Source organism: Alosa alosa, chromosome 12 (assembly GCF_017589495.1).
Source record: "Alosa alosa isolate M-15738 ecotype Scorff River chromosome 12, AALO_Geno_1.1, whole genome shotgun sequence".
In the NCBI taxonomy this organism is placed as follows: Eukaryota; Metazoa; Chordata; class Actinopteri; order Clupeiformes; family Clupeidae; genus Alosa; species Alosa alosa.
In genome coordinates this window covers 32390950-32418778 of record NC_063200.1, presented here as the reverse complement: position 1 = coordinate 32418778, position 27829 = coordinate 32390950, and the positions used below count along the sequence as shown (strand labels likewise).

General features: G+C 45.9%; 1 protein-coding gene across 1 annotated transcript in view; it reads left to right on the top strand.

Annotated features, from left to right (window-relative positions):
- Positions 1-3163: 3163 nt before the first annotated feature.
- LOC125304727 (proteoglycan 4) overlaps positions 3164-27829 on the top strand; it is a 64236-nt gene continuing 39570 nt past the window's right edge. Inside the window, exons 1-2 of the mRNA XM_048259220.1 lie at positions 3164-3692; positions 19682-24090. Coding sequence (XP_048115177.1) covers positions 20780-24090 — 3311 coding nt within the window. The 5' untranslated portion in view covers positions 3164-3692; positions 19682-20779. The remainder of the gene's footprint in view (positions 3693-19681; positions 24091-27829) is intronic.

The window sequence follows — 27829 nt, the reverse complement described above, 5'->3', positions numbered from 1 at the left end:
ACACTCACGGACGGCTCGAGCAGCCCGTCTGTATCAGACGCATTGTTTATTCAGCGGAGTAGCCGCACTTTAATAGATGGCGCCCGCTCCCAAATCGGACGCAGGGATGCAGGGGAGCAGTTTAGAGAAGCCGCCCACCCCATCCATCACACTCAGACACGGCCCACTGATAAAGACCTTTCCGATTCTGGACAAGCCTGCGTCTACCCGCTGGACACGGTCGGCATTAGGGGGGATGATTGATTGGTCGATCTGCGTCTACCATACAGCACCGCTTAGGACGCACATTGGTTGCCGGGCAGCCATCGGTCTGATTTATGAGCATCACTGAAGATCCTGTATTTCTCTGAAAGCGCAATTTGACGAAGGAAAAAAAAGATAAACAATCTCACTGGTTACAGTAGGACATTCAGTTCAGGCCTTGCGTTACCCCTTTCCCCCACTAGAGGTCAGGCTCTTTCTTCTGTCCAGGTAGAAGAGGTTCTGTCTCTCTGATGCTCTTCAGGTTAATTGTGAGGCGGGGAGCTTATCTGCACTATTGAGGTGCTGGCGTGATGTTGGTTTTGGGCTTGTGAGCTTTTTCTTTTTTTTCCCCTCTCACATGACCTAAAATGTCCTGGCGTGACCCATGTCATGCTCTTAGCAACCGAAGTGATACATCCTGGGCTCGCAATGTTTTTCTCCTCTGTGCTTGTTCTCCCTCCAACCTCATTTTCTCTCTCCCTCTCTCTCTCTCTCTCATTCCCCTTCTCTCTCCTGAATGAACTCATCTCTCTGCTCGCTCAGACAGGATAAAGTGTTCTATCTCTTATTTCAAAAAAAAAAAAAAAAAAAACAGACTACAGAAAAATGTCCTCCTGTGCAGTGCAGTGTTAGTGCAGCGTGCTCTAGGGGGAAGGAAATGGCTGCGAGTGATTTTGCCGTGGCATTAAGGTGTGTTTGAGCCCCGAGATGAGTCTGTCTGACAGATAAGACCAGGCAGATAAGCAGCGCTGATGAAGTGCCGGTAAACAGCGCGATAAAATGGAGATGGCAGAGAAAAAGGCGTTTCAGCGCGATGATAAGTCATACGCGCCGATGATGAGAAATTATGTCTTCTTTTCGGTGTCTGTGTGAGTAGCAGGCAGTGATGTGGTACGTTTCCAGCTCAGGCCCTGGTGGTGTCATGCTGAGAATGTTCACTCGGCTGGAAGCTAAAACATGTCTGGGCCCAGAGTACAAGTTAGGGGTGTAAATGGGTACCAAATTGAAATGCTTTTACGATACAGACAGCGTAAAATGAAAAATTACAACAAAATGAATAAACGAGTATTTCAAACTTAAAAGTTGTCCTTTCCACTTGACCTCTTCTAAAAGAAAAAACAAATGGCACACCGTGTGTTCTTCTGCAAAGCACAGCCACTAACTCATACAAAATCATTTTAAACCTCGGACACAATGCATTCGGTGGCTGCCTGATGACGAAAGCCTGCCACATTGCGCAGGGCTACATCTGGTGAATGACACATCTTGCCACTGGTTTGTTATGCTGAGTCATAGACACTGAGGACTGTTGGCCATAACAAGCACTCAAGCACACTACTTGTAATGCGGAGGGTATACCCAAACGGCAGAACATATGGCTCACACACCGTCAAGGTCATGACTTTAGTTCCCCGTAAGGTGAACGTTCCATGAAAATGTATGCATGTGCTGCTCTCTAAGTATTTTTTAGATAAACATGTATGCTAAAGCATTATTGAATGCACACACAAAATGCCTCATTGTGAATTCTATTAAGCCTAATTAGGCAAGCAGCAGGCTGCATAAGGACAGTGGAATGAAATGTTATGTATGGAACTGTATTTATGTACTTAGGTTATATAAATGTACATAGGTTATATTAAGGTTGAACTTAAATAAATGCATTATACAAATGTACGTAGATGACATTATCATCTGCAACCATGCCAGCGAATGGTCCTAAATGTCATGTTAACGGATAATGGTGAGTAGGGGGTGAGTCCTCCCTCAGCCCTGGGAATCTGGGACAAGCATGGGTGCCTAAGATGACCCTGAAGAGTGTTTAGGTCTCTGCTTCCCCCCACCCCGCGCATTAAGGGGGCGTCTAGTTTAAACTGCCACCACGCCTTTGTTTCACAACATGTAAAAATGCAAGGGGTGCTGCGTCATCGCCACGGAGACAGATGAAGGGTTCACATTTTTTGGTGAATTATTCAAGGCACTGGTTTCAGCAGAGCTTCAATTATACATGTGCAAAGGGTTGCTAATTCCTTTGCTGGGCTTTACTCCCATCCCTACGCTGATGCTAATCTATTCTTCGCTGCCTTTACAAACATCTCATTTGCCTTTTTCTTTTTTTCGTCTCCTCCCTTCTTTCCCTTCACTCCTCCATCTGTTGGTTCTTTCTACCTCTTCACCATTCATTTTACTTCATTCTATTTCTATGTATCCTTTCTTCTCTCCTCCTCCCTTTTATTCTGACCCTGGTGATGACCCTGATGTCCTACTGTCTTCCCTCCTCCCTGCTGTCACCCCCCCCTCCTCTGCCTAGCGCCCCCCCCCAGACCTTATCCTTTCTTTCTGACCCCACCTCCATGGACCTCCATCCTTTCTCTCTTCCCATCATCTCTCTCTCTCTCTCTATCCCCCACATACTCTCTTTCTCTCTCTCTATCTTTGCAGCTGTGCCTTCTCTTTTTTTAATTAAACAGCGAGGCACGCGTGCAGACCCCCCCCCCCCAAGCACACACACCCCCATACCACGGACGTGCGTGCACACACACACACACACAAACACGTTCCATCTTAGCCTTGCCTTTGTGCTGATGATGATACACTCTGTCTTGCTCTGAAATATGGAGACAGTGATGGAGGATGAGAGGGGGAGAGAGAGCCATAGAGGAGAGAAGAGAGAGAGAGAGAGAGAGAGAGAGAGAGAGAGAGAGAGAGGAGAGAGAAAGGGAAAGAGAGAACAAAAGAGAGAGAGAGAGAGAAAAAGAGACAAGAAATATTGAAGAGAGCAACCTCCTGTTTGTTCACTCCCGCTTAGTCTATGCTTGCACTGTTTTCCTTTCTCTCCCTCTCTCACTCTATCACTCTCTCTCCCTCCCACTCTCTCAAACACACAGAAGCACGCACACGAGCAGTCACACACACACACACACACACACAGTCACAGTTCTCAGACTCGGGAGTTGGCGGTTTGAAGAGGAGGTTGAGAGAGAGGACAGATGGGCTCCACACACACACCGGAACAGAACGAAGAGCTTGCTGAGCATCAGTGAGAAAGAGAGAAAAAGCCAGGGAGAGAGAGAGCGAGCGAGAGAGACAGAGTGAGAGAGAGAGAGAAAGCAAGCATGGGAGGTGAGAGAGAGAGGAGAAGGAATAAAAGAGGGAAGAGAAAGGAAGAGAAGAAGCAGCGAGCGCGTGAGTGAACGAGCAATTGAGCGAGAGAGAGCGCGCGTGTGTGTGTGCATGTGTGTGTGTGAGTGAGCGAGCGAGCGATTGAGTCGTGGAGGATTTGAATAGCTCAGGTCGCGTGCACTGTCTTGGAGGAGCCACATCAAAACAAGCCCCTGAATTGAACGCCTGCAGTCCGGTCGGAGTCGCCGCGGCCAGGGGAGCGCAGAAGCCAAGCTTCACATGAAGGATTACTGCCCGCGGAAGCACCAGCCTCAGAGAACTTTCTGGTGAGTGCCAAACACTTTCTCCCCTCTCAATCACCACCGTTTCATCTACCAAGTGATCGTTTTATTTCGTTTAACAGTTTATTTCATAGATCGTGCTAGTATGCTTTGTTTATGTGGTCGTGGTCGTTACTGACAGTCCTTGTTAGTCCAGCTCTTTATTTCACCAAGAGTCGCTGGCCGGGGTGAACTGATCGCAGATCAGCCATTTATTTGTTCGAGCTCTTTGTCATTCTCCTCCTGCTCTCAGTAAAGCAAGCTGTGTGTGTGCGTGCATTTTTTTCCCCTTTCACCCAAAATGATGAGATGGCGTAAATCAGAGAAGAGATGAAGCAGTCCTGCAAAGAGAGTTTGAAGCTGCTCCATAAGCTTACTCTCTCACTCACTCACACATACAGAACACACACACACACACAGACTCTCTTTCTCACACACACACACACACTCTGAGTTTAATACGATAATGCAGTGAAGCAGAGTTGTGATTGCGAGAGCTGAGAGTTGAGTGAACAGTGATGTTTTCAGCAGGATTTGCACGTGGACAGCAGACAGGCACATCCCAGATCTCAGCCCCACCATACATCTGCCTCTGCTTGGGATATGCGTGTACATGACAGTCCGAGCAAGTGAGTGTTTCTGTGTGTGAACGTAATTTTATGCCAGAGTATGCATTTTATATATATAAAAAAAGCTTGATTACTGTGTTCATGAACAATGATGTATATTTACATCACATTTCATTGTACAGCAGACACGTTCACCTAGCACATTTGTGTGGTATTCTACAACAGCACACTGGATCAGCTTGTGTTCTCTGTGTTAACATCATGCTTTACCAGTTGAGCGACAAGAACCTGTGTATAGGTCTGGCACAATGTATTTGTGAACATGCCTCTCACTTTGTGTGTGTGTGTGTGAAAGGTTGTTGTGTGTGTGTGTGTGTGTGTGTGTGTGTGTGTGTGTGTGTGCGTAAGAGTACTTGCATGTCACCATGTGTGGCTCCAAAGAGTGGAAAACGGTGAATCATGGCTGAGGTCATCTCTGCCACTGGTGCAAGGGAGGAGAGTAGAGGACACAGCATGGTTGAAAGAACTAATCACATAGTGGCCTTTCTGTGTGCGTGTGGTTGTATGTGTGTGTGTGTGAGTGTGTATGTGAGAGAGAAAGCCTGTAAATAGAACTGTAAGGCTGGTGGGGCTTCATTGCAGTCTGTGTGTGTGTCTTTGTGAGCATGTGTCTGTGAGTGTGTGTGGGCATGTATGTGGTGTTGGTGTTAGCTTTGTGTGTATGTGGGTGTGTGAGTGTGTATATGTGTGTCTGTGAGTGTGTGTAGGCATGTATGTGGTGTTGGTGTTAGCTTTGTGTGTATGTGGGTGTGTGAGTGTGTATATGTGTGTCTGTGAGCGTGTGTGGGCATGTATGTGGTGTTGGTGTTAGCTTTGTGTGTATGTGGGTGTGTGAGTGTCTGGGGGGTGGCGGACTGAAGGTGTGTAGAAGGGGGCAGAGGAGTATCCTGAGGAAATGATTCGATGTGTATATGCTGGTGTGCATCATGTGTTTCAATATGTTTGGTGCATGTGTCTGTGAAGCTGATAGGAGGCATCTAAGCATATCCCAAGGCAGCAAATTGTAATGGACTTTACATACTATATATATATATATATATATATAGATAGATAGATAGATATATCTTTACATACTATATATGTATATATATATATATATATATATATATATATATATATATATATATATATATTTACCTATGGATAAGTGTGTGTGTGTTAGTGTGTGACTGCTTGTATATGGCTGTTCATTAGTGTGTGTGTGTGTGTGTGTGTGTGTATGTGTTGATGACTGGTGGAAGGTGAATGGCCTGAGGGAGACAGGTGTAGGTGAGAGAGACAGTATTTGAGAGTGTGCTCATGTGCATGCCTTGTGTGTATAACTATACTGCGCACATTTTTATTTGTTTGTGTGTACGTGTGTGTGTGTGTGTGTGTGTGTGTGTGTGTGTGTGTGTGTGTATTAAGTAACATAATGCAGTAAGTGTAACTGCTGGTACACCAGAGATTGGTCCTCACGCATGGCTAAATACAGGATCCAGAAAAACACTCATACACACGACATACACATTCACACACCCAGTCAGAATGACTAGCCTTTCTGTGCACGATATGTCCCTCTCGCGTTCCTAGGCTGTATTCATATTTCAATTTCTCCATTCTTCACTCCCTATGTCTTCGCCTCGTTCCTCCTTCATCATCTCTATTGCTGCAGCATGTAGAGAGCTTCCGTGGGCCTCCGGCCAGAAATGTAACCTTGCCTTGTGCCTTCTCCCTCACTATCCCTGAGTATCATCTGCCTTTCTGTCACTCACCCTCTCTCTCTCTCTCTCTCTCTCTCTCTCTCTCACACACACTTTCTCATGTCTCCATTGTTCTTCAAAACCTGGGAGACGATAATTCTTCTCCCTCCATCTCTCTATCTGTCAAATCCTCCTCTCTTTTCTCCCATCATACTCTCTCTCTCTCTCCATCCCTTCCTCATGTGCCCTCTCCCCCCTTCCTCTCCCCGTCTGCCCAACTGCACTCTTCCTCCTCATGTAGGGGTCAGCCTGTGATTGGCTGTCTGTGTCTGTAGTGAGCGCAGGTGTCCTCTCTCTGAGCTGCTGGCCCTAAATGAGCAACCGCATTGCTGATGCTTGCACTTGCACACACACACACACACACGCACACACACACACACTTGCACGCATACACACTCGCATGCATACGCACACATACACACACTCACCACAGTTTGTGCTACTGGAGGACGTGACGAGACTAACACTAGGCGCTCTCTCTCCCACAGCCTGCGACCTCAGGCAACCTCAGCGACCTTTGAACCCCACTTCCCCCTGTCGGCAGGTGGCAGGCCATTTATTTATTTATCCGATGGCAAATACATTTACATTTAAATAACCAGTCCCTGCGTGTCTACACACACTGACAAATACAAGTACACAAATAGTGGTATGAGCCCACAGTACAGTACACATACACTCACTTGTACGGTGCAGATGCGCTCCCACACACATACGTCCAAGAATTTCATTTCTAAGTTCATATTTCATATCAGATATGCTTCAGTCCAAAATCTAACTAGAGGCTAGCAGAGGGAAAAAAGACTCAGGATATACTACACAGACAAAAATATGATCTCAAATTCAATAACAGAGATGGGAAAATCAAAACTGACAGTATGTGTGTGTGTGTGTGTGTGTGTATAAGTGAGTGTGTGCTGGTGTGCTCTTGGTAAATACGTGTGTGTCCACGTGTGCATGTGAGCATGTACCTGCATAAATAAGAGTGTACACACCTCTGCGTTTGTGTGGGTCTCCTGTGTGTGAGCCTTGTGAGTGTGAACTGCGTGTGCATGTGTGTGTGTGAACTGCGTGTGCATGTGTGTGTGTGTGTGTGCATGTGTAATGACAGCAGTAAAGTGACAAATGGCAGAGAGGGAGAAAAAAAACACTCTCATTCAGAGGCAATCCATCACATTGCCCTTCCCTGAGTGATGGGGCCAAACTGAAGCGGTCACATTAAGCCACTCTTTTGTCTCATAATTAGACATCCACTGCCGTGGCTGTTCGCGTCATGCTGCCTGTGTGACCGTGCATTCGGACTGTCCCCCCACCTCCAGCTCACCTCCAAGACACCTGACCCCCCCCCACTCCACGCTCAACTTGAAAAAAAGAAATCTGGGCAATTTCAAATCATTATTTAATGACCAGGCGCCTGCCATTACGTTCATTTGCATCTCCTAATAAAATCCCCATCAGGGCTAATGCCCTCCCATTTCAAAACGGACTGCCAACATTTACGCAAGCTATAGAGTGGCCTAAGTGAGTGGAATGGTTTCTCTGTGTCTAGCACACTGACTGACACGTACACTCCTCAGCTAGCAAACTAACAAAACCACACAAAACTACAACAACAAAAGGACAACAGAGACGTTGTGCGATGTGTGAACCAGAAACAGCGCTCCTGTTTGGAAGTTGACATCTCTTTAACAAGGCGCCGTGCTGTGTCTGCAGTAGGATGCGGTCGGTGGAACACGTGTTCACACATTCGTTTTTTTCCCTTCTCCTCGTCTTTTTGTATTCCCTCGTTGTGCCGTGCTGGCAGGTGTGACCCCTTTGCTAGAAATAGGCCAGTGTCCGTGGCATGTGTGCGAGCGAGAAAACGCCTCCTCAGATCCCTGGCTCGAGAGCAGACGTGTCTCTTAAAAAGATTCCCCTGGCGCTCTAGGCCAGATTCGTTAGAAGAAGATATATATATAAAAAAACAAAAACAACTGAACTTTTGGGAGATCTTTTCAGAGGCAGATGTGTTCAGTGACCTGAGCAAGGGGGGGATGATGCCGTTTCCCGATCGGCGTCGGGGCACCTTCGCAAAATCCAATTTCCCAGCCCGCTTGTTTATCCTCTCATTGCTTAATGAACTGCATGCCTCCGAATGCCGAGTCTCTCTTGCGCTTGCAGCTCCGTCTCCTGTTTATAGTTAGAAACTAGTTCCTGAAGGAGAAGGTAACGTAGACTGAGTGAAGGAGAGAGAGAGAAAACCAAAACAGAAACATGGCTCTAATTAGGTAGAAAAACTTCTCATCCTCCTGTTTTTTGGAAAACAAGAAACATGACAAAGAGAAAGAACTTGCAAGTTTTGGAAAGCCTGCCCCGGCATGATAAAAAAACGAAAATAAAATGAATAAACCATGAAGCCTTCCTTGTCGGGTTGTGAGAGTTCAGTAACAGGTTATGACTGCACCTAGGAGCCCCCTGCAACTTCTTCCTCTGCTCAAATTTCACCCGCTGATTGGCACTGAGGTATTATTGCTGAAACCTTGTTTACAGGAATACACAGACATCTATGGTGCTCAGTGAACCCGGATTAGCTCTAAAATAAAGGGATGGGGTGCGAATGTGTTTCAATTTATTTGGGATTAGTGTTCAGTGTTTCATTACTGGCCTGTGCAATGCTGTTTAACAAATGTTTTTTGTCAGGACTTTTACGGGCTTTTCCTAAATCACGGAAGTAACGTTGACGCAGCGGTAGATAGTAGCAGATAGTAGCATCCATCAGGCAAGTGTTATTTAAATAAACTCCTGGTGTACTTACAAACCTCGTTTATGAGTAAAGAACATAGTTGTACTACTGTAGAAGTTGCGTACCATTCAGGGCATTATTAGTGGGCTAATTTACGAGATACTAAGTTGGTTCCATTACGCCTGCAGAAAGTTAGTTTCATTAGTTTCTGACGGCGCTACTCGACCAGGGTTCGACCAAGGGAAAACAGGTTCTGGGAGGGTGTTTGGCTCGGGGTCATGGTGCAAAGGACCCTAGGGTGAAATTACTCTGAACCATCGCTTTAAAGCACTTGTAGGCACTTTGGCTGCTTTAGCCGCTAGCCGGCTAACTCGTGTCAGACAGCACCGATTTTTTTCACGTTTTTTCCGACCGACAGTATTCCGTGAACCTGACCAACTGAGCTCCGTGTTAAAATTGGCCGGAGTTCTCCTTTAATTCGGCGTATAGATTTCTCAATGGAGCGACTTCAGACTGAATTTCCCATCCTTAAATATTGTGGGCGGGGTAAATTCAGGCTGGCGTCCAAGCTACATTCAAACCACTCTAATCACTAAATATTTCCGGGTCATATCACTCTGGCAGGAACATTCCTAAGCAAAAAAGAGTTTATGAACGCAACCTACAGTATATGTGTGAGATTAGTCCCTGCCTCAAGGTGAATGGAAAACATGCTTTGCTTCTCAAACAGCTTGGCAAGCATTTTTTTTTACGTTTGAGCGTGACATCCTGAAAATGACATGGCTAAAACAAACGGCACAATCCTCTCTCTCATTGTCTTTCTCTCCCTTGGTTGTGTTTCTCTCGTTCTCTCCACATCGCTCTGTTTTTGTACATCCCCTGTGTGCTGCCGTTCCAGGTTTGTGTAGCTTTTTTGTGTGGTTAATTACTACCTTCACCCGGCCTGTTTTTTTTAGCATCTCAAAAAAAAAGAAAAAACAGCACCGTCATGCTAATGTTCATGATTTCCCACTTCACTGAGCTCCAACCATGACATTTCCTCTAGTGCGTGGGGTGCTCCTCTCGCGCTCTCTCTCTCTCTCTCTGGCTCTCTTCCGCGCATCTCTCTCTCTCTCTATCTTTTTTGCTCACCCCCTCTTGCTTTCCGTCCCCATGTGTCTCTCGTTCTTCCTCTAAATATATTCGCTTGCGTCTACCTTTCGTCCGGTCTGCCGCCGTCCCCCTCTCTACCCTTCTCTTCCTCCCACTCTCTCTCTCTCTCTCTCTCTCTCTCTGTATCTCTCTTCCTCTCAGTGCGTGCACACACAGTCCTGTCTGATGGAGTTAGCCATGCTTGGGCAATCCAATCTGACACGCTTTTATATAACAAGTCTATCTGAAGCGCCCTCCCTGTGCCATGCTATTCAAAGGTGCCTCCTTTGCATAAGAGCTCGTATTGCAGCATTACTGAATGAGTGTGACGCCGAATATTAGACGTTTTATGAATTGGCCCATCTGCCTGCCTTTGAAATTTAGATTCTCTCTCTCTCTTTCTCTCCCTCTCCTTTTTTTTTCTTCTGTCGTGTCTGCCGAAGCACTTCAGTGGAGGCCACACATTCACATCCGGGACCTCAGCAGCATCTAGGGAAAGAACAAGAAGGCCCTGCTTGCTGCTTCTGGAAGCAAACAAGGAAACAGTTTTGTCGCACTCAATGTTTATAGTGCATAGTCAGAAATGAATAACACAATAATTATGAGTTCACAACAAGTGCAGCGTGAACAGCTTTGTTTTGGTAGACCGGTAGACACATGCAGCACACCAAGGACTCTACCAAGGACTGGCTTGCTCATTCTGAAGGTGTCACCACGACGTGTCACCACGACGTGTAACCCCGGGACTGTTCCATTTTTGAAAACCAGATGTGACGGCACCCTTGTTCCTTTCTATGTCTTCCTCTCTCTCTCACTTCCTCTCTCTTGCTTTTTTCTTCTCTCTCTCTCTCTCCCTCACACGCGTTTCACTGACAGGGAGGAACATTAGCCTTAAGTAAGACACACAACAGCGTTTTCATGCAATTACGACGGGGAGGGGGGGGGGGTGGGGTGTGTGACGTTTCACACACCACCCACGGGCTCTTTCATCCAGCGAAGCCTGGGGGGGGGGTTGCAGGGCGGTCGTGTGGAGGGGGTGGCTTTGGAGGCTGGGGGCGCATGGTAAATCTTTAATCGTTATAACTATGAGTTATGATCCCACTGACACGACTAAACCCCCACTCCCACCACACGAGTCCTGTTCCCTCTCCCACTAATAAAGCACAACATGGAAGTGCCACAGCATGCTTGAAGGGATGGGGGGAGGGGTGGCAGGGGGTTGGGGGTTATGGCTTGAAGCCACCCGAGTGTATGTGAAGCATTAAGGAGGGCCAGATTCATTAAACTGTCACTGTAAATCTACATCTGGAGACAGCATGCTGAGAAAGAGAGAACGAGAAACAGAGAGAGAGAAATGGTGCAGATGACGGTGGAAGACAGGTGTGTATACAGGAAAGGTAAAAATGGTGAGAGTGTGTGTAATGAACAGTAATGACTGGGAAAACTAAAAGGTAAATGTGTCAGCAGTTTGTGTGTGTGGTGCTACATTTGTATGATTATGTGTGTCCGTGTATGAGTTGCTGTGCATGAGTGTGTTGGTCTGCATGTGTTGGTGTTTGGTGTGTGTTTAACATGCAGACGGCAGGCAAAAGACTGAGAGGAACTTTGCTAAATCTGGGATGGGGAGGGGAGGGGAGAAGGAGGCAGAGGAGGCGAAGAGAGATCGGAAGAGGATGAGTAGGAGGTAGGGGTGGCTGGAGCTTCTCAAGGTAAAGCTGCAGAATAAATACAAACCAACCTCTGAAGAAGCAGTCCCCGCCACACAGTCAGGAAACAACAGCGAAAGGACCTTGCCCATGTTAGCAGGCTCCAGCTAAGGGCCCAACGGGGAAGGAGAGGGTGCAGGGAGAGGCAGAGAGAGGCGAGCACACTGCGCCACGGAGCCTCTGCAAGCCAAGAAGTTTGTTAAGCTGAAAGAAGCTTGGCCTTAGGTAGGGAGGCAACGTGCTCACCGAGCCTGGCAGAGAGAGAGGAGAGAAGGAGAGGAGAAGCTTGGCAGTGGGCCTGAGCTTGAGCAAAGCTCTCTGCGAGACGAAAGGAACAGAGAGCATCTGCTAAAATTCTACAAGGAACCTGGGGCCCCCAAGATCTCTGGTGGCATATAAGGGCCCCGACGCCTCAAACCAGAGACGTGATACCTCCAATCTTTAGATACGTCATCACTTCAGATCTAAGATAGATCATTTTACAGCTTTCAGCATCAAACAGGAGCGCTGCTAGACCTAGATTTTTTTAGCGGGTTTAGCCAATCTAAGAGTATATATCCCAACCTCCTAAATATATCAGCTTCATTTAATTAAATCTATCAGAATATCTGAAGCTATCAGCTGTCATTGTCAAAAAATAATTAGCGGTTGCCCAATTGTGTTCCCAATAATATAGGATGATGGACACTATAACAATAGAAAGGCAAACGCCTATAAAGCTCGCTCTACAGCAGGATGGCATAGCCTATAGTTTATGCTTTACTTATAATTCATAAAATCACCAAACTGCATCATTATCATAACCTTCCCATGTGCCCCTATAAATAGAAAAATGTAGCGATTATTCAGTGTTTCCAGTCAGCTTTTCGGTTGCTCGCAATTAGACGGTGCTGTAGTTATAGAAAAGGTGCCCTGTATGATAATTAGCTTAATGTAACAAATGTAACATAGTATGTTGCAGTTTTCAATGAAGGATAGCGCACATTTCAGCATATGCTCAATACCGATCTCGTTGAAACCAGCTTGTTTGTTAAACCAGTTGTGTGTGCACTGGTTGCATGATTGATGATGGGCCCTCCTAGTGATAACCATAAATGTCTACTGACTTCTGACATCCAATAAAAGCCTTTGGGTCTCAATAATACTGATTAGAATTGATATGGTTCCGGGCATAATCCAATGTAATGTAAGCACTATTGCAAAAGGTACTGCAAAAAACACAAATACTGTACTATTTAAAATATTTATGTTCACATTTCCACCTCTGGAAAGAGAAGTCCACTCACACTGCTCTGCTGCTGTGTCAAGAGTAACAACATGAAACAACAACACACTTATGACATCACAATACAGGCCGATAATTTATTTTATAATATTAAGGCATTTTGCTGATAGTAATTCACAGAAGGTTTTTTTCTCTTGTGATACTGACAAAAACATATTCTGCCAGACAATTAAATCAGAATCACAAATAAATCTGAATTTCAGCTTTTGAAAAACCTCATCAAAAGGAAACATTTGATGATGACAACGCAACTATGCAACAGGTTCAAAACAAGTACAGAGGTGTGCAAACTAATGAGGATAACACTGTGAGATGCTGAACACAACTAACTATGCAAGTACAAATGATGATATCAGAGAGACTCATAAAAGGCTGGGCAGAATGATTGAAAGCGTAATGCTCCCTGCACTCATAAATGTTTTACGGTTATTACCCCACAACTTTTTTTTGATGCTGCTAGACTCCTTGTTTTAAAAATCAATTCATACCATCAAATTTAGCTCTAAATCATCAACGCCCCATCCGAACAAAACTCAATTAGGCTTAATATAGAAAGCAGCGATGTGTTGTGCATACTGGGCACTGTCTCCCACTTGGCGGAGAAGCAGAGGGGCGTGGGCATTGGGTGCCTGGTCCTTCCTTCTATGGTGGGGCACGAAGGATAATGTGCTCAGATAGCCTGGGCATAATCAGAATCACAGATGAAGCCTTCTGCACAGGGCTGCAGACACACACACACACACACACACACACACACACACACACAGAGTCACCCCTCCGTACATACATAGCAAGTCGTGCTCACACATAAACATAGACACACACACACACACACAGGCACACAGAAAGCCCTCCATACATGCACACAAACAAACACATACACACTGACTCACACCCACAACCCCTTACACACACACACACACACACCGCCACAGAGCAGCAGCACCAGAGGACTTGGGCAGTCAGGTTGGATCAGATCAGTGGAGCACTGCAGGGGTGAGGAGGCTAGAGCGGAGGGAGGGAACGAGGGAGAGGGAAGAAAAGAGAGATAAATCCACCAACGCATCTGTGTGCCAGCCGGAGGTCCTCACTCCTGCCCAGGCCCCCATCCAGCGTCACAGCCATCATCGTTAATCCCAATAATAATCACACTTACCATAGGTGGACCACATTAGGTATGGGCATTATGAGTTTGCCCCTGTGTGTGTGTGTGTGTGTTTGTGTGTGTGTGTGTGTGTGTGTGTGTTTGTTTGTGTTTGTGTGTGTGTGTGGGAGAGTGTGACAGAGATGTCTCCTGAACAAGAAGGGGAAGCGAGAGGAAAAAATAAACGGAAACAAGTGAGGCAGCCCCCGCGGACTCATTTCCCAAAATAAGTGGAGAGCAGCGAGGCAGAGCTGACTGTGTCTCCTGCAGACACAAACACAAACACACACACACACACAGAGTATGAGAGCCACACGTGTGTCTAGACCAGTGTTTCCCAAACTTTTTTCTCTTGTGGTACACTATTTACTATAAGAAAATCTAACGCCACAACACCATGATATTAAATATACAAATGTTACAAAATATTGATGACATATTAATTGCTGTTCATTACCCCCTTTGTCCAGTTCCTTTCTATGTCTTTCGGTTATACAGCATGGCAGTTATCAGTGAACAACATTTTGCTACTTCTGAATGCAATGTTGTTTTGCATTCCATTTTTGAGGTGTGATTGGGTGTTAGTTGCACACAAATATAACATTCCTTAATCAATGAAAATTATATCTAGATGGAAAAAAGTGCAAAACTGTATGCAGATTTAATAATCAGTAAGGTTACGTCAGGTAAGTCTTCTTATAAATTACAAAATTTTGTGAATGAATACTAATCATCATCACCAACAATAAAGACTTTACGTTTTTTTTTCTCTGCAGCACACCTGCACAGTCTTCGTGACACACAGTTTGGGAAACAGACACACACCAGACAAACACCGCCAATACACTCATGCACACAGACAGAGTAACGAAAAAATCGCTGATGTAGTCACCCACACATGACAAATACACACATTTGTACACGACCACACACACCCACACTTTGTGCACAAATCACATAATCTCATCAACATCACAGAGGTTGGCAAGACATTATCGCAGCTTTTCTTACAAAAACTGATTAAGATGTTGCCAGTCATTCACCTGAGAGCACACAGCATAACTATAATGGGCATTCTTAATAATAATGTGCTCCAAATAATCAGACATTCCTATAGAAGCTGCTCTAGCCAGTTGTTGTAACTCAATATTCCATGCGACGAACCATATAATGATATTAATTAGTGACATGTCGTGTATTATGTTTATTTCGGATTATTAATAACTTAGCCTTTGTTTTGCTGTTTATTTAGTTTCTCTCTGGAGATTACTTATCACTGGTCTGCCCTCAATAATGAACTCATTAGGCACATGCATAGGCATCTAATAAACACCTTGCTGTTACGCAGGCACTTAGAAGTTATTAATTAGTTACTAATTAGAGTGGCTTGAAATGATGGGTTGCCATGCAGACTGATTATACACACTTGTCCTCACGATCTTATGAGAGGTGATATCCAGTGATGTATGTATTGTGGAGCACCGAATGGACTCTCAATGGACAATAATAAGCGGGTTATTTTTTCAGAGAATCACTGAGTTGATTGACGACCATTCTAATTAATAATATGTCATTAGCACGAACAGCCCACACGGTAAGCATTCATGTTTTCCTCCCTGAAAACTTGAACATAATGCTTTGAGAGAAAGAACCATCATATCACAACTGCCTGAGAAAACCATCACTGTACACTCCCCCTGACATGGCAGTACAGTAAGCAATGCATCTTAGCGGCTATCTTTCCCTGCACCCTTTACTGCACTGAAGGTTGAAAGAATAGCGCAAAGGGCCCTGCCTTGTCAGGTTATTTCCTTTAATAATGAATGGGGGGGTGGGGGGGTGGTGGTGGTGGGGGGTTGCAGTTAATTGTTCCACCACCTCATTCCTCTACGCATCTCCACAGATGCCCCCCTTGTCCTTTCCGGGCACCTTCCTCCTCCGCATGCGTCCGGCACCATGAATGTTAATGAGCGCCATCTTCTTTTTTTTTTAAAGCAAAACAACCTAAAACAACTACTAGGAGCTCTCTAATTAAATGTTCCAGTTATGCAAATAATTCATCCGATTTAGGGCCTCATTAAATAATTGAGTTCTTGGTAGGGGGAACAACTTGAAGACATCCAGATAATTGAGGCCAGTGCTGGAGAACTGATGACGGGCCAATTAATTGTCTGTTAATTTCATTTGCTTTTATTATGTCCTCTCAGCTGCTGCTGCTGCTGCCTTGTGTGTTTTTGTACTTCATTCCCTCTGCTTGTAATCTGCAGTAATCTCAACAACGTTCTCGTCTTGGCTGCTCATTTTAGTGACTGTGTTTTCCCTTCGGCACTCAACCTGGGGCCAAGCTGACAAACAGGTTCATGCTAGCAAGTGTTCAGCAATATGGAAGAGCTGACAGATCGTGTTAGAGTGTGTCTGCAGGTATTAACGCGGGAGCGCGTGGAGCTTGGTGCTCATTTACATGGAACTAGAGGGATGGAAAAAAAAGAAAGAGACAGAGGGGGACAATGCTATGTTGAGAGAAATAGCTGGACACTACTTGAACAGCAGTCTTTCAGATGAATCATTATAGAGTAGGCTACACCTCTGGGGGATTTGGAGGGATTTTGAAACATTACACAAACTACTAGCCACTTGTTATGCAGTGTTTTTAAAATACATTTTGTCCAATGAAATATGTAAAAACTTTTGAATGAATCAACACTTTGATCATGACAACTTTGAATCAACACTTAGATTGTGACAACTCTTCCATGCCTACAAAACTAAACAGATGATTTATTCACAACAAACTAATATGGTGTCTTTTGGAAAAAAATAAACTAATTTTTATTAACATGAAATGGCCCCATAATGTTTTCCATACATAAATTGGGCCCTTAACGTTTCCTAAATGGAATAACATAATCATTTTGGGCCCTAATTAAAACGTCAGGAAAAATAGTCAATGTGCAGTGTCCCGTGCATGAAGTATAGTCATAATATGGTGTGTGGGAGCACTGAGCTGTTCCACTGATGTTTGTGCTTAAAATCTTGCTCATGGTATTAATTAGCAAATAGATTTTGCATAGTTATTAAATTAGCTTTGGCTTTAAACTTGTCATGTACATTAGGGCACTCAGTGTTCAAAGTCTTTGAACAGCCAAAGTTGTCATTTATACTAGCATCAACTAGCTAGCAGATTACTTCCAGCTGTTGAATTCAACAAAAGAAATGTAGTTGTTTTCAGCAAGTAGTTTTTCTATATGTCTGCCTTACACCCATATCCTAACCCTTTTCAAAGTTAATGGGAGAAAGACTAATTGGGTATTTGACAAATTAGGCTCTTGTAGCTTAATGTTACTAATCAATAATTCAACAAGCCTATTAATTTCTACCCCACAACAGTCAGTTTTCAGCTATTCATGAAAACCATTTAGCTAATTTTTGTATGTGAATATTGAATGATCGGGAACAAAAATGGGCAAAGTAATGCTACATTAGCAAGTTGATGTTCATTCTGACACCAACAATGTTAATCAGCATTACTAATTATGAAAATTACAGAGTGCCAACTTGATTGCATGCATACTGGTTTCTTTGGTTATAGCATTGTCTGTTTAGGATTAAGTACAGCAGTGGTTAGTTTAAACCTGAAGATAATTTTGCTGCATAATTGGAGCGAAGTCCTGCCACATCCATCATCATAATCATTCGTCTTATTATTCGTGTACAATTCCACTACTCTGACAAATCAGATTCAAAATGATTTTGAACATATAGAAAATTATTGAGCCGATGACCATTTTACACAGCATGTGCCTCACAGTTTCAATGAACACCAATGATTGCACCAGTGGAATTGTACCCTTTCAATGGACCCTGTATTCAAGGCAAATCAGGAACCTGCTAATTAACTCTGACACTAAGTGCTGACGAATCGCATCACTCTTGTTGTTTTGTGTTTAATTTCCCATAGCGATGGACGTGGCAGTGCAGTCAAAAGGGCTACTCATTGGCTGGTGCAAAAACAGGGTCCGTTTCTAGAACTCCATTAGTAGGAGGATGATGGGGTGGGCCTAACTTAATTGCTCTAATGAGAATTTGAAGCAGAACTATTTGTTCCACCGGACTGAAATCGATGCAGGCTTGATTACAGAGATAAACCTGCTGCTGGCAAAGGCAATGTGTGCTTTGTGCTCTGTGAACTCCCTAATCAAAACTTGAATGTGTGTGTGTGTGTGTGTGTGTGTGTGTGTGTGTGTCTGTATGTGAGCTTTTACAGTAGCCTTTGCTTAACTTCTGTATTAGCATATAAGCCAAACATAAATTTAATGGTTAAGCTGTGTACATTTCTTCTTAGCCTGTGAGTAAGGACGTGTGTGCAGGCTATAGCAAATAATGGAAGGCCTGTCCTCCAACTACCTCTGTCCTTGTCGTGCTCTATTAAGCTGTAGTGTTATGCTGATGTTGTGACAGTCTAAAATGTATAACTGAGATCCTGATGCTCTGATGCTGATGTGCTACAGGTCATGAATTACCTAACCAAATGTGGCAGCTTGCTTGTAGATTGCTTTTAGAAACAGATTTGTGTACTGAAGGCCTTTGAGCCTCGGCGCACTAAAATTAAAAATAGACCCAGAAATAGGAAATGTCTTTTCAAAACTAATTTCCTATGTTTGCGTGTCCTGTGTTTTTACGTAGTTTTGCGATCGCAGTTGAGTTGTCAGCGGTATCCCTCTTAGCACTTGCTGATGCATTTCACTTATCTCCATGTTGTCACGCTAACCCACTGATTCAAATACTGACGCTCAACAGCAGCGCGCTAACCCAAGCGCTAGCATGTGTTGTCACACACAGCAGCCTGCTGTATTAGCCGCGCTGGGAGGCGGAACGCAGCGCTAGCCTGATCAGAGGGAGGCCAAATGCCCTGTGAAACGCGGCTGTGCGGTGGGCTGGGGGGAGCCAGGAGGTCCCTGTGGTGATCTGCTGCCATGCCGACGCCTCTGCGTGCCTGACGGCACTGCTTAATGACTGCCAAGTTAATTAGCCCTGTCAGTGTCTGCCCCCGCACCTGACTGTACCCACCGCCCGCAGACTGAAATGAGTTAAGCACCAGACGCGGTGGTGACATACCCCGCACTCGCACAGCACAGCTACACACAGACAAATACAAGCAGATATAGGTCTACATAATACTCAATCCCCCGAGTATTCTGCCACACCCATAATACACACAAACACACACACACACACACACAGAGCTAAGCCTCTGTTTCCTATATTTTCCTCCTACTTGTGCTCTAGTGCTATCTACTTGCTAATCTGAAGGCATGCTCTTTAATTGCACCATGTGTTTAAATGTCACAGATGCACAAAGCGCTCAGTGCCATTGCTGGCTGAGGTCACTCTATCCTCTTGGTGAAAATAATGACAGCAGTCTGTTGACCAGTCTATGTGTGTGCGTACGTGTGAGATTGTTGTGTCATTTGGTTCCAAAAACAAGATTTGTAGATTTGTCTACAAGTTTTGCTATCCATTAATGGACTCGGAAATCAATGACCCATCGATTATTTACAGTCATGCCATGCCATGCAAAAAAAAAAAAAAAAAGATTGATGAACTCATCCTACTGCTGTTTCTTTTTCTCTCTGTAGGTGTTCCAGCATTCTGGGCAGAGGAGGGTGAGGTGAAAACCTGGGCAGAGAAAAGCGGAAGAGGCCAAAGAGAGGCCAAGAAAGAAGGGGCACTTAGAGAGAGGCACCGTCATGGAGAGTGCTGAAGTCCAGTCCTGGCTGTCTACCGTCAGAGGGAAGGAGAACACGGAGGGGGTCAGGGGTGGAAAGTAGGACAAGCCAGGTGTAACACACCAGCTTGCCGTTACCCATAACCCCCTCCTACTAAAAGCGTCTCTCTCCTGCCTGTGATATATTTAGGAGCAATGTGCTAAGTGCACTCATCACACCTCTTTGTGATAGTCCAAACTCCATAAAGATTTCATTTTTTTCTCCTTTTCTTTTCCCTCAACACACTCTCTCTCTATTTCTTTTGTCCAGGGATTATGTGGAACATAAGAGTCATAAAACAGCCCAGTGAGTGGCTCTCATCTCCTGGTTTTCTTTGCTGAGCTGAAATGCTCTCTGCAAGTCCAACTGCATGGAGGACATGACGTGTGTGGGAGCACGTGTGTGTATGTATGCGTGCGAGCGTGTGTTTGAGAGGCCGTGACCACTGTTGAGCTGCACCGTGACGTTCCCTGCTTCTTCGGTTGACTCATGGGACAAAAGCTCAGGATGTGTCATATCCCACACAGCCCCAGAACTGCCCTGAAGTTGGCCATCCATCACAGTGCTCTGCTTTGATTCGATTACTGTGGACATACTGAGACACAAACTCACACACTGACGCACACGCACCACTGAGTACACACACGTCCAGTCATGTGACCAAAGCACAGGACCAGTCACACAGACTGCTGAGAGCGACTGGTCATCTTCAATGTGGTGTCAAGCCTCCACACTGTCACCATAGCAACCGTCAGTTATACAAAAAAGCGGTCACGCCGAATTTCTGTGCGTATGTGATGGTACTGGAATTTTTTGTATATCATGTATGCAGGCTTGATGTTTTTCGGTGTCATTGTAGTAATAACGTGAGTGCACAAACATTCTGACTCACTTCCTGCCCTAGGTTCTGGGCTCTCTGGTCAAGAGACTGCTTGTCAGAGTGGAGGGTCCAGGGAGCCCGCTGGCGTCATGGTGAGCAAGGAGCCAAACTGCCTGCCCACCACCAACAGCCACAGCAACGGCAATCCGGAGAAATCCGCCACCATGACCGTGCGCTCTGTCCTGCTCAACCGCAACTCGCCGGACATCGAGAGCCGCCTCAAGCGACGTCGGAACCGCACCCAGCAGGTCCGCTTTAAGGACCTGGATGATGGGGAGGTGCCGGAGACTAAGCCTGAGAGACGCAGTCCTCACCCCGGCCGTAAGAGCCCCACACACACCCCTGCGTCCAGCTGGCGGGATGAGGTGGCCAACGGGCCGTCGCTCGTGGGGTCAGTGCGGGGGGATATGGAGAGCACCATCGGTGCCGTGGAGGAGTTCCTGAAGAGGGCGCCCCGCCACCCTCTGACCCCTGGCCCGACACGGCGCAGCTGGGCCCCGCCGAGGCCCTGCTCGCTCACACTGCCCCTGCCCCGCCAGCCCTGCATGAGCACAGCCATCCAGACCTCCCCAAGTCTGCAGAAGCCTCACAGCCTGCCCCGCAGCCAGAGCCTCGGGAGCTCTATCAGGGCCGGCTGGGACGAGGACGAGGAGGAAGATCTGCTGATCGGCATCGTCACTCCCATGTCCTCCTCCAAGGAAATGGGCCGTGCTGCTGCTGAGTTGGAGGCTGCTGGCTCTGCTCCACGACGCACGCAGGCCAATAAGCCTCACTGTCTGTGCTCAGGTGAGGATTCTGCTGCCCCCTCTGACCTGGGGGAGCGGCCCTGCTCTTGCCCCACAGTTGCTCCAAAGTCAATACCCGGTAGGTACAGGGGCAGGAGGAGGCGCATCACCCGGACAGCGAGTGATCCTGGACGGGCCGAATCGCCAGCTGTGTCCCCCGCTCGAGCTGCATCTCCCAGTGACCGACCAACAAGTGTCGAGTCACCCAGTAGTTCTCCTCCCCAAAAATCCCCACTTAAGAGCTCCCCAACCCAAACTGACATGTCTGTTTCTGCCTCCCATGAAAATGCTACTTCCTGTGTCCAAACAACAGCTAATTCCTGTGACCAGGTCACAGCAGCCTGCACCCCTCAAGAAACTGTGCCCACATGCATTGCTCCAACTACCCCACCTTCACATAATAGACCAGTTCCAAGCATGCCCAACTGTGTGCCCTCACCACAGAGCTCTCCATCATCTAAAGCTGTGCTTCCACTCAACAATGATTCAGCTGATTTGTCTACTTCCCCCGTCCAATCCACTTTCATGACTCCGGCTCAAAAAATCAGTTCAGCAGCTGAAACTTTGCCACATTGCACCAATCTGACACAATCTGTGCCAGCTTGCAAGACTCCAAAACAACCTGTGCCATCTTGTCAGACTCCCACGCAGACTCTGAAAGTTAAGACACCTACACAAACTGTGCCATCTTCCATCCCCGCTGCTAAATCTGTGCCAACCCCTCAAAACAATATAGAAATTACACCACCCTCAGTTGCCCTTACACAATCCTTGCCAACTTGCGAGACTCCTAGACAAACCATTGCGTCTTGTGAAACTCCCACGCAATCTGTGAAAGCTAAGACCCCTAAACAAACTCTGCCATCTGCCATTATTGCTACGACACCTATGCCAACAAGCCAAAATCCTATGGAGACAATGCCACTTTTAATCACCTCCACACAAACTTTGCCAAATGCAAATACTTCTGTAAAGCCTGCACCAGACTGCACAACATCACAACACACTACACTTTGCAAATCTCCCACACAGCCTATGCCTGTTTCTAAGACTCCATCTAAGCCTGTGTCAGTTTGTGAAACTCCTGAGCCAATCTGCAAGACCCCAACAAAAGCAGAACCAGCACCATCTCAGACTTTAGCACAGACTATACCACGTTCTAAGACCCCTACACAAATGGAACCATCTTGTAAAACTCCTGTACAGTTTGTGCCAGATTGTATAACTCCTTCACAACCAACACAACGTATTCCAGTTTGTATGACCCCAACACAATCTTGTAAAACTACACCTTCCTTGTCAGATTGTACATCTCCCACACAACCTACAATGTACAAGACCCCAATACATATTACACCTACCACACCTAAGTCTCCTACCAACTCTTTGTCAATTTCTAAGACTCAACCTGTGCTGGATTGTACAACTTACACAGAAATGGCAGGGCCTTGCAACACCTCTGATAATACAGGGCCATCATATCCAGCTGCTGCACAGGTAATGTTGCCCTGTAATGCCATTACACAGATGCCTCCATGCATTTCTGAGAGAACCCAAGCACCATCTTGCCCATCAAACACACAGGCTGTGCCACACTATTTCAACACCACAAACAGTGTTCCACCATGTGTAGCCCCTGCCCAAATCATGCCACCCTCTGCTCCTGCTACTAATACCATGCCAGCTTGCATCATCCCTGAATCTGCTGTGCCCCCTTATGTCACTCAACAAACAATCCAAGTTTGCACCTCCCCTTTTAAAATGATCCATCCTGGTATTATGCCCAACCAGACGTCATCCCCAAGTATTTGCGTGCGGCAGGTGTCCCTCTCCCAAACTGTGATCCCAGCTTCATCCCAGCCACCATGCCCTGCTGCCTACCTGCCCCATGCAGCACCCCCGTACAGCTCCTCCCCCAGAGCTAGCCCTGCTCCCTCTCAGGCCCCTCCTTACACTACTCAGGACAGAAAGCTCCCTCCCCCACCTCCACCCCCTCCTCCATACACACCCCGCAAGGAAGGAGCTACTGCCACAGGGCAGACTCGCCGCCAACCCACCCCAAAGGCCGCAAGCACTGAAAAGGAGAAGGCTAAGGAGAAACAGAAGTTGGGGAATGGTGTGCTGATGCGGCAACTGGCTGCAGGCGGACATATTTGTGGAAAGGCAGCAGGGGGCGCTGAAGGGGGGGTGGGAGTTGGGGTGCCATGTGTGCCCCCCAAAAACACTGCTCAGGCTGCCATCAAAGCTGCCACCATGGGCGCCCGCAGAGCTCTCTTCTGCTCTGAGGCTCAGGCCTGTGCCTCCCAGTGCCCACGACCTCGCACTCCCTGCGGGCAGCAGCAGCAGAGCTCATCTGCCCAAGCCGAGGGCCAGGCAGACACGCTCCGGCACGTACAAGAGCTGTTAGGGGGGCTCATGTCTGGTGCCAGGTGCAAACTGGACCTCACCCGGGCCAAGGAGAAACTTCTGGGCCCCAATGGCCCACTGTATGACATCAGCAGCCTGCAGTCGCAGCTCCACAGCCTGGAGGGAGTACTGGAGACTAGCCAGAACACCATCAAGGTACTGCTGGACGTCATCCAGGACCTGGAGAAGAAGGAGGCTGAGAGGGACGGGTGAGTGTCCGGCATTGCATGTGGCTGATGGCTAACAGCAGATATGTTAACATCACACGCTATACACACTTTACAGAATAATGGGTGTCTATGTGGTTTGCGGTTGGAGAAGTATTGGTGTAAACCGATGAGAAAAGGCCAAACACTGAGCAATTAAAACGAGCTGATGCACCTGTGTGGTCACTGTTGACCGATCGATTTCCCTATCCTGGTTTATGTTCTTAAAGACTTATAGAAGTATGGCCCTGTTTACACTTGGTTATCAATATGCCTCTTAGGTGGTAGGATTTAAAAACCGGCTAAAAAGGTCATGATCCTACCCGATCAGCATTCTGGGTGGGCATAGGCAATGTCAGAGACTTCATTCTTTATATTTTAAGTTGGTGAAGCATCAGAATGAGTTTTAAGCCGATATATTAAGATAAAATATGCATTTTAAGGTGCATTTTAAGATGCATTTTAAAACCAAGTGTTAACAGGGTCTAAGATGCTCAGAAGTTACAGGTGAGATTTGTGGTCCCTCACACAACAAAAGCTATACTGAAAGTCACCTTAAGATGTCTTTGCCTTGACAAAATTGAGTTTTACCCATTTCAAAATGGCCACTGAGGTAACACCAGAGTTGATTCCAACTTTCAAGATTGCCTACCAGCCAAGCACATGATTATATTAAGTCATCCGAATATCATTTTAAAGCTGTTCTTCCACAGCACATGCAACAATTTCACAGCAGAGGTCAGACTGCTAATCACATTAGCAATGATACAACAGAGAAGCATATTTGTTGGGCAGCAATATTCACAACATGAGCATGCTGTACTTCTTTTGTTTATCCATCATGCACAATTTTCCACAGTGCATTGAGCTAGTGATGAAGTCAGTCACCCCAAATGAAAGGAAGCTTAACCAATTATGTTCCCTGGCAGAATTAAGCACCAGTGGAAAAACAAAAACATTCCCAACAACTAGCACTGATGAATAAAAAATGTATGCGGCAACACTCTTTTCATAAACAAATGCCCATGCCAATGCCATTCACATGCAGCCTACAGATGTAACTCCTTTGTTGGAGGCTCAGCTCAAAATTCAGATTGCAGACAAAGGGACGCAATCAAAGCTTGACCATTGAGGTGGATGTATAAATCATATCAAAGCCTCCGAGAGAAATGAGTTTCCCTATTCATAGATACGGCTCTACTCATGAGCAAATAATCCTCCCAGGCTTTGTGGTTTTGTTTTGCCCATTGAATCGTCAACAGAAGTTTTTTTTCCCTTCATTCTTTATTCTTGCCTGTTTGTGCCTGTTCTAAGTGTCTATTCTTATCCATTTTGCGGTGTTGCAGGGTTTTTTCGGCATCCGTGTGGAGCCAAACACAATGTGAATTTAGAGAGCTAAGGTATTGTACAACGCAGGGAATACATGAATTGATGTGGTAAACCTCCCTCCCACACGACAAGCATGTAAATTGCAGGTTGTTGGGAGGTATTTTCATTTCCCCCTCTCGTCCCAACCACACACCGTACCCAAACTCACACAAACACACACGCACCACTTTTCAGCCAAGGAAAAAAAAAAACATTAGCATTTCCAGACTCTGCTAGCAATTTCCACTAACATTGATGAGGCTGAATATGTGAGCATCCCTCAAGGAAGCAACAAACATTTCTTAACTTAAGATGGCTGTAAACATCTCCTGCAGTGGCAGCTGAGATGGTCTTTCCTTTAGCCTTCGACAGGTTGTCATGGGCATCCCCATGTGCTTTTCACCCTGTGGTTCTATTCTCTTAGCAGGGACATTTTCACAGTGAATGTGTTGTCTGCTCAATGCAAATACTGTCACCATCTGAGGTGGAGGTCTCATTAGGAGGCCTGACAGCCACAGCTTGCCGTCACAATAGAAGATAGTGGCGACTGACTATGAGGAGTGAGCATTTGGCAAAGCCACTCTCATCCTCTCTAGTCATTTCTCCCGCCAATCATGCAGCATCAGGACGGTGAGGCTCAAAGCCGAACCGGACAGTAGGTTTTTAAACACACCTGTCAATCCCAATCCACCACCACCCCCGGCCCTGTTGCCAGGTCATCCGTCACTGTGACTGGAAGACAGCCAGATTTCTTGCGCCGGATAGCAAACAAACTAGCTTTTCACGTCTCCCGGGGAATGTTATCACAGGTACTGACGGCGAGTCGAGTGAATGAATGCCGGGAGGCTTTAAACACAACACAGAGGCTTGAAATTGGATACCAGTGAATCGGCAAGGTCCGGCCCTTGCATCCCTCGACCTGGGAGCGGATCTCAAGGGACTTGCATCAGAGGAGTGAGGAGCGATCCGTGGCCTACTTTATGGCATCTCTCATCTCGCGGGGTATTTACAGAACTGCAGAAGTGGGCCAGAGCTCAGGAGATGGAAGAACGCCCGTACACAAGGAACTCGCAAACCACGCCACTCTTGCGATACGCACATCTCATTTTCTCATTTCAAAGTTCTCCTTGGACTCTCACACACATACACGCATATGCATGTAGGCGCACACACACACACAACAAACTTTCTGTCTTTGTTCTCCATAAATAGACTTATTTTTGTATGTAAAAATGCATTCCCACAAACTCATATATGCCCCACTGAGTACACATCTAATTTCTGTAAACATTCACTTGAGGTTTGTTCTTGTTGTACATATACAATGTAAACTGGGATTTTAGACGTATTGGATCACCAAGATAATTATTTCTGGGATCTTATTAATATTCTGGAACAGTGGTTTTGAATGAAGATGTGGAGAGTTGTCCCTAAAAAAACACATTAAAAGCAATTATTCCTCTTGGCCTGTTTATTTTGGCATATTTATTTCTGTGCATTCCTTTTATTCTGTATACGTTTTAGTGTTTAGCTTTTTCATCCAAAACCAACCCACAAGACTATGAGGTTGTCAATAACACATTGATGCTAGATCCTGCGCCAGGAGGGTTGTGTACGTCTGCACTGGTTCATTTGAATCAACTTCAGTCACAGACTGTGCAGCAATGGCCATTACTTCAGACACGCTGCACTAGAAAAGTAAAGTATTTTATTAACTATCGGACTCTCCAACTTCTTGTGCTGTAATATTTCATGAGTACAAGTTTCGATCCCTTGCCTACAACAATTTTAGTGCCTCCAACTTGATTGTGTAAACATGATGTGAGGGACTCTCACAGTAAATCTATTTTAGTCTTTTAAGGTGTTTGGTGTTTTTGACTGTGTTAACAGATAATTCCGTACGTAGCAAATTACTTTGATGTGCTTGGCTCTAAGAGACCAAAAGAAAGAGAGACTGACAGAGTTAGAGCGACCAAAGGAGCGAGAAAGAGATGTGTTAGCACTGCGGAAATATAATGTATATGCTGCATTTATTCCTTGTAACAGCTTCCTCTCCTTGGGCATAGCATGCCGTTTGAGAATTTGAGGACGGCTCATTAAAAAGAGGGTGGGGTGGGAGAGGGTGGGGGAGGAGAGGGTAGGTGGGGTGCAGCACAAACTCTGAGCCTAACCTACAGCTTCCCAGCTCAGTGCAAAGGGCCCCTCTCATTCCTCTCTTGAAAAGAGCTGGATAATCCTCTGCCAAGAAATGCACCAAAATGATATTCAAATACAGCACATTATGATTCACATTAGAGCGTGTGGAGGATGCACCGTCTGCATCTCAGCCCCAGAACATTCTTCCTGGGTTGCAAATCAATTTTCTTCCTTTTCT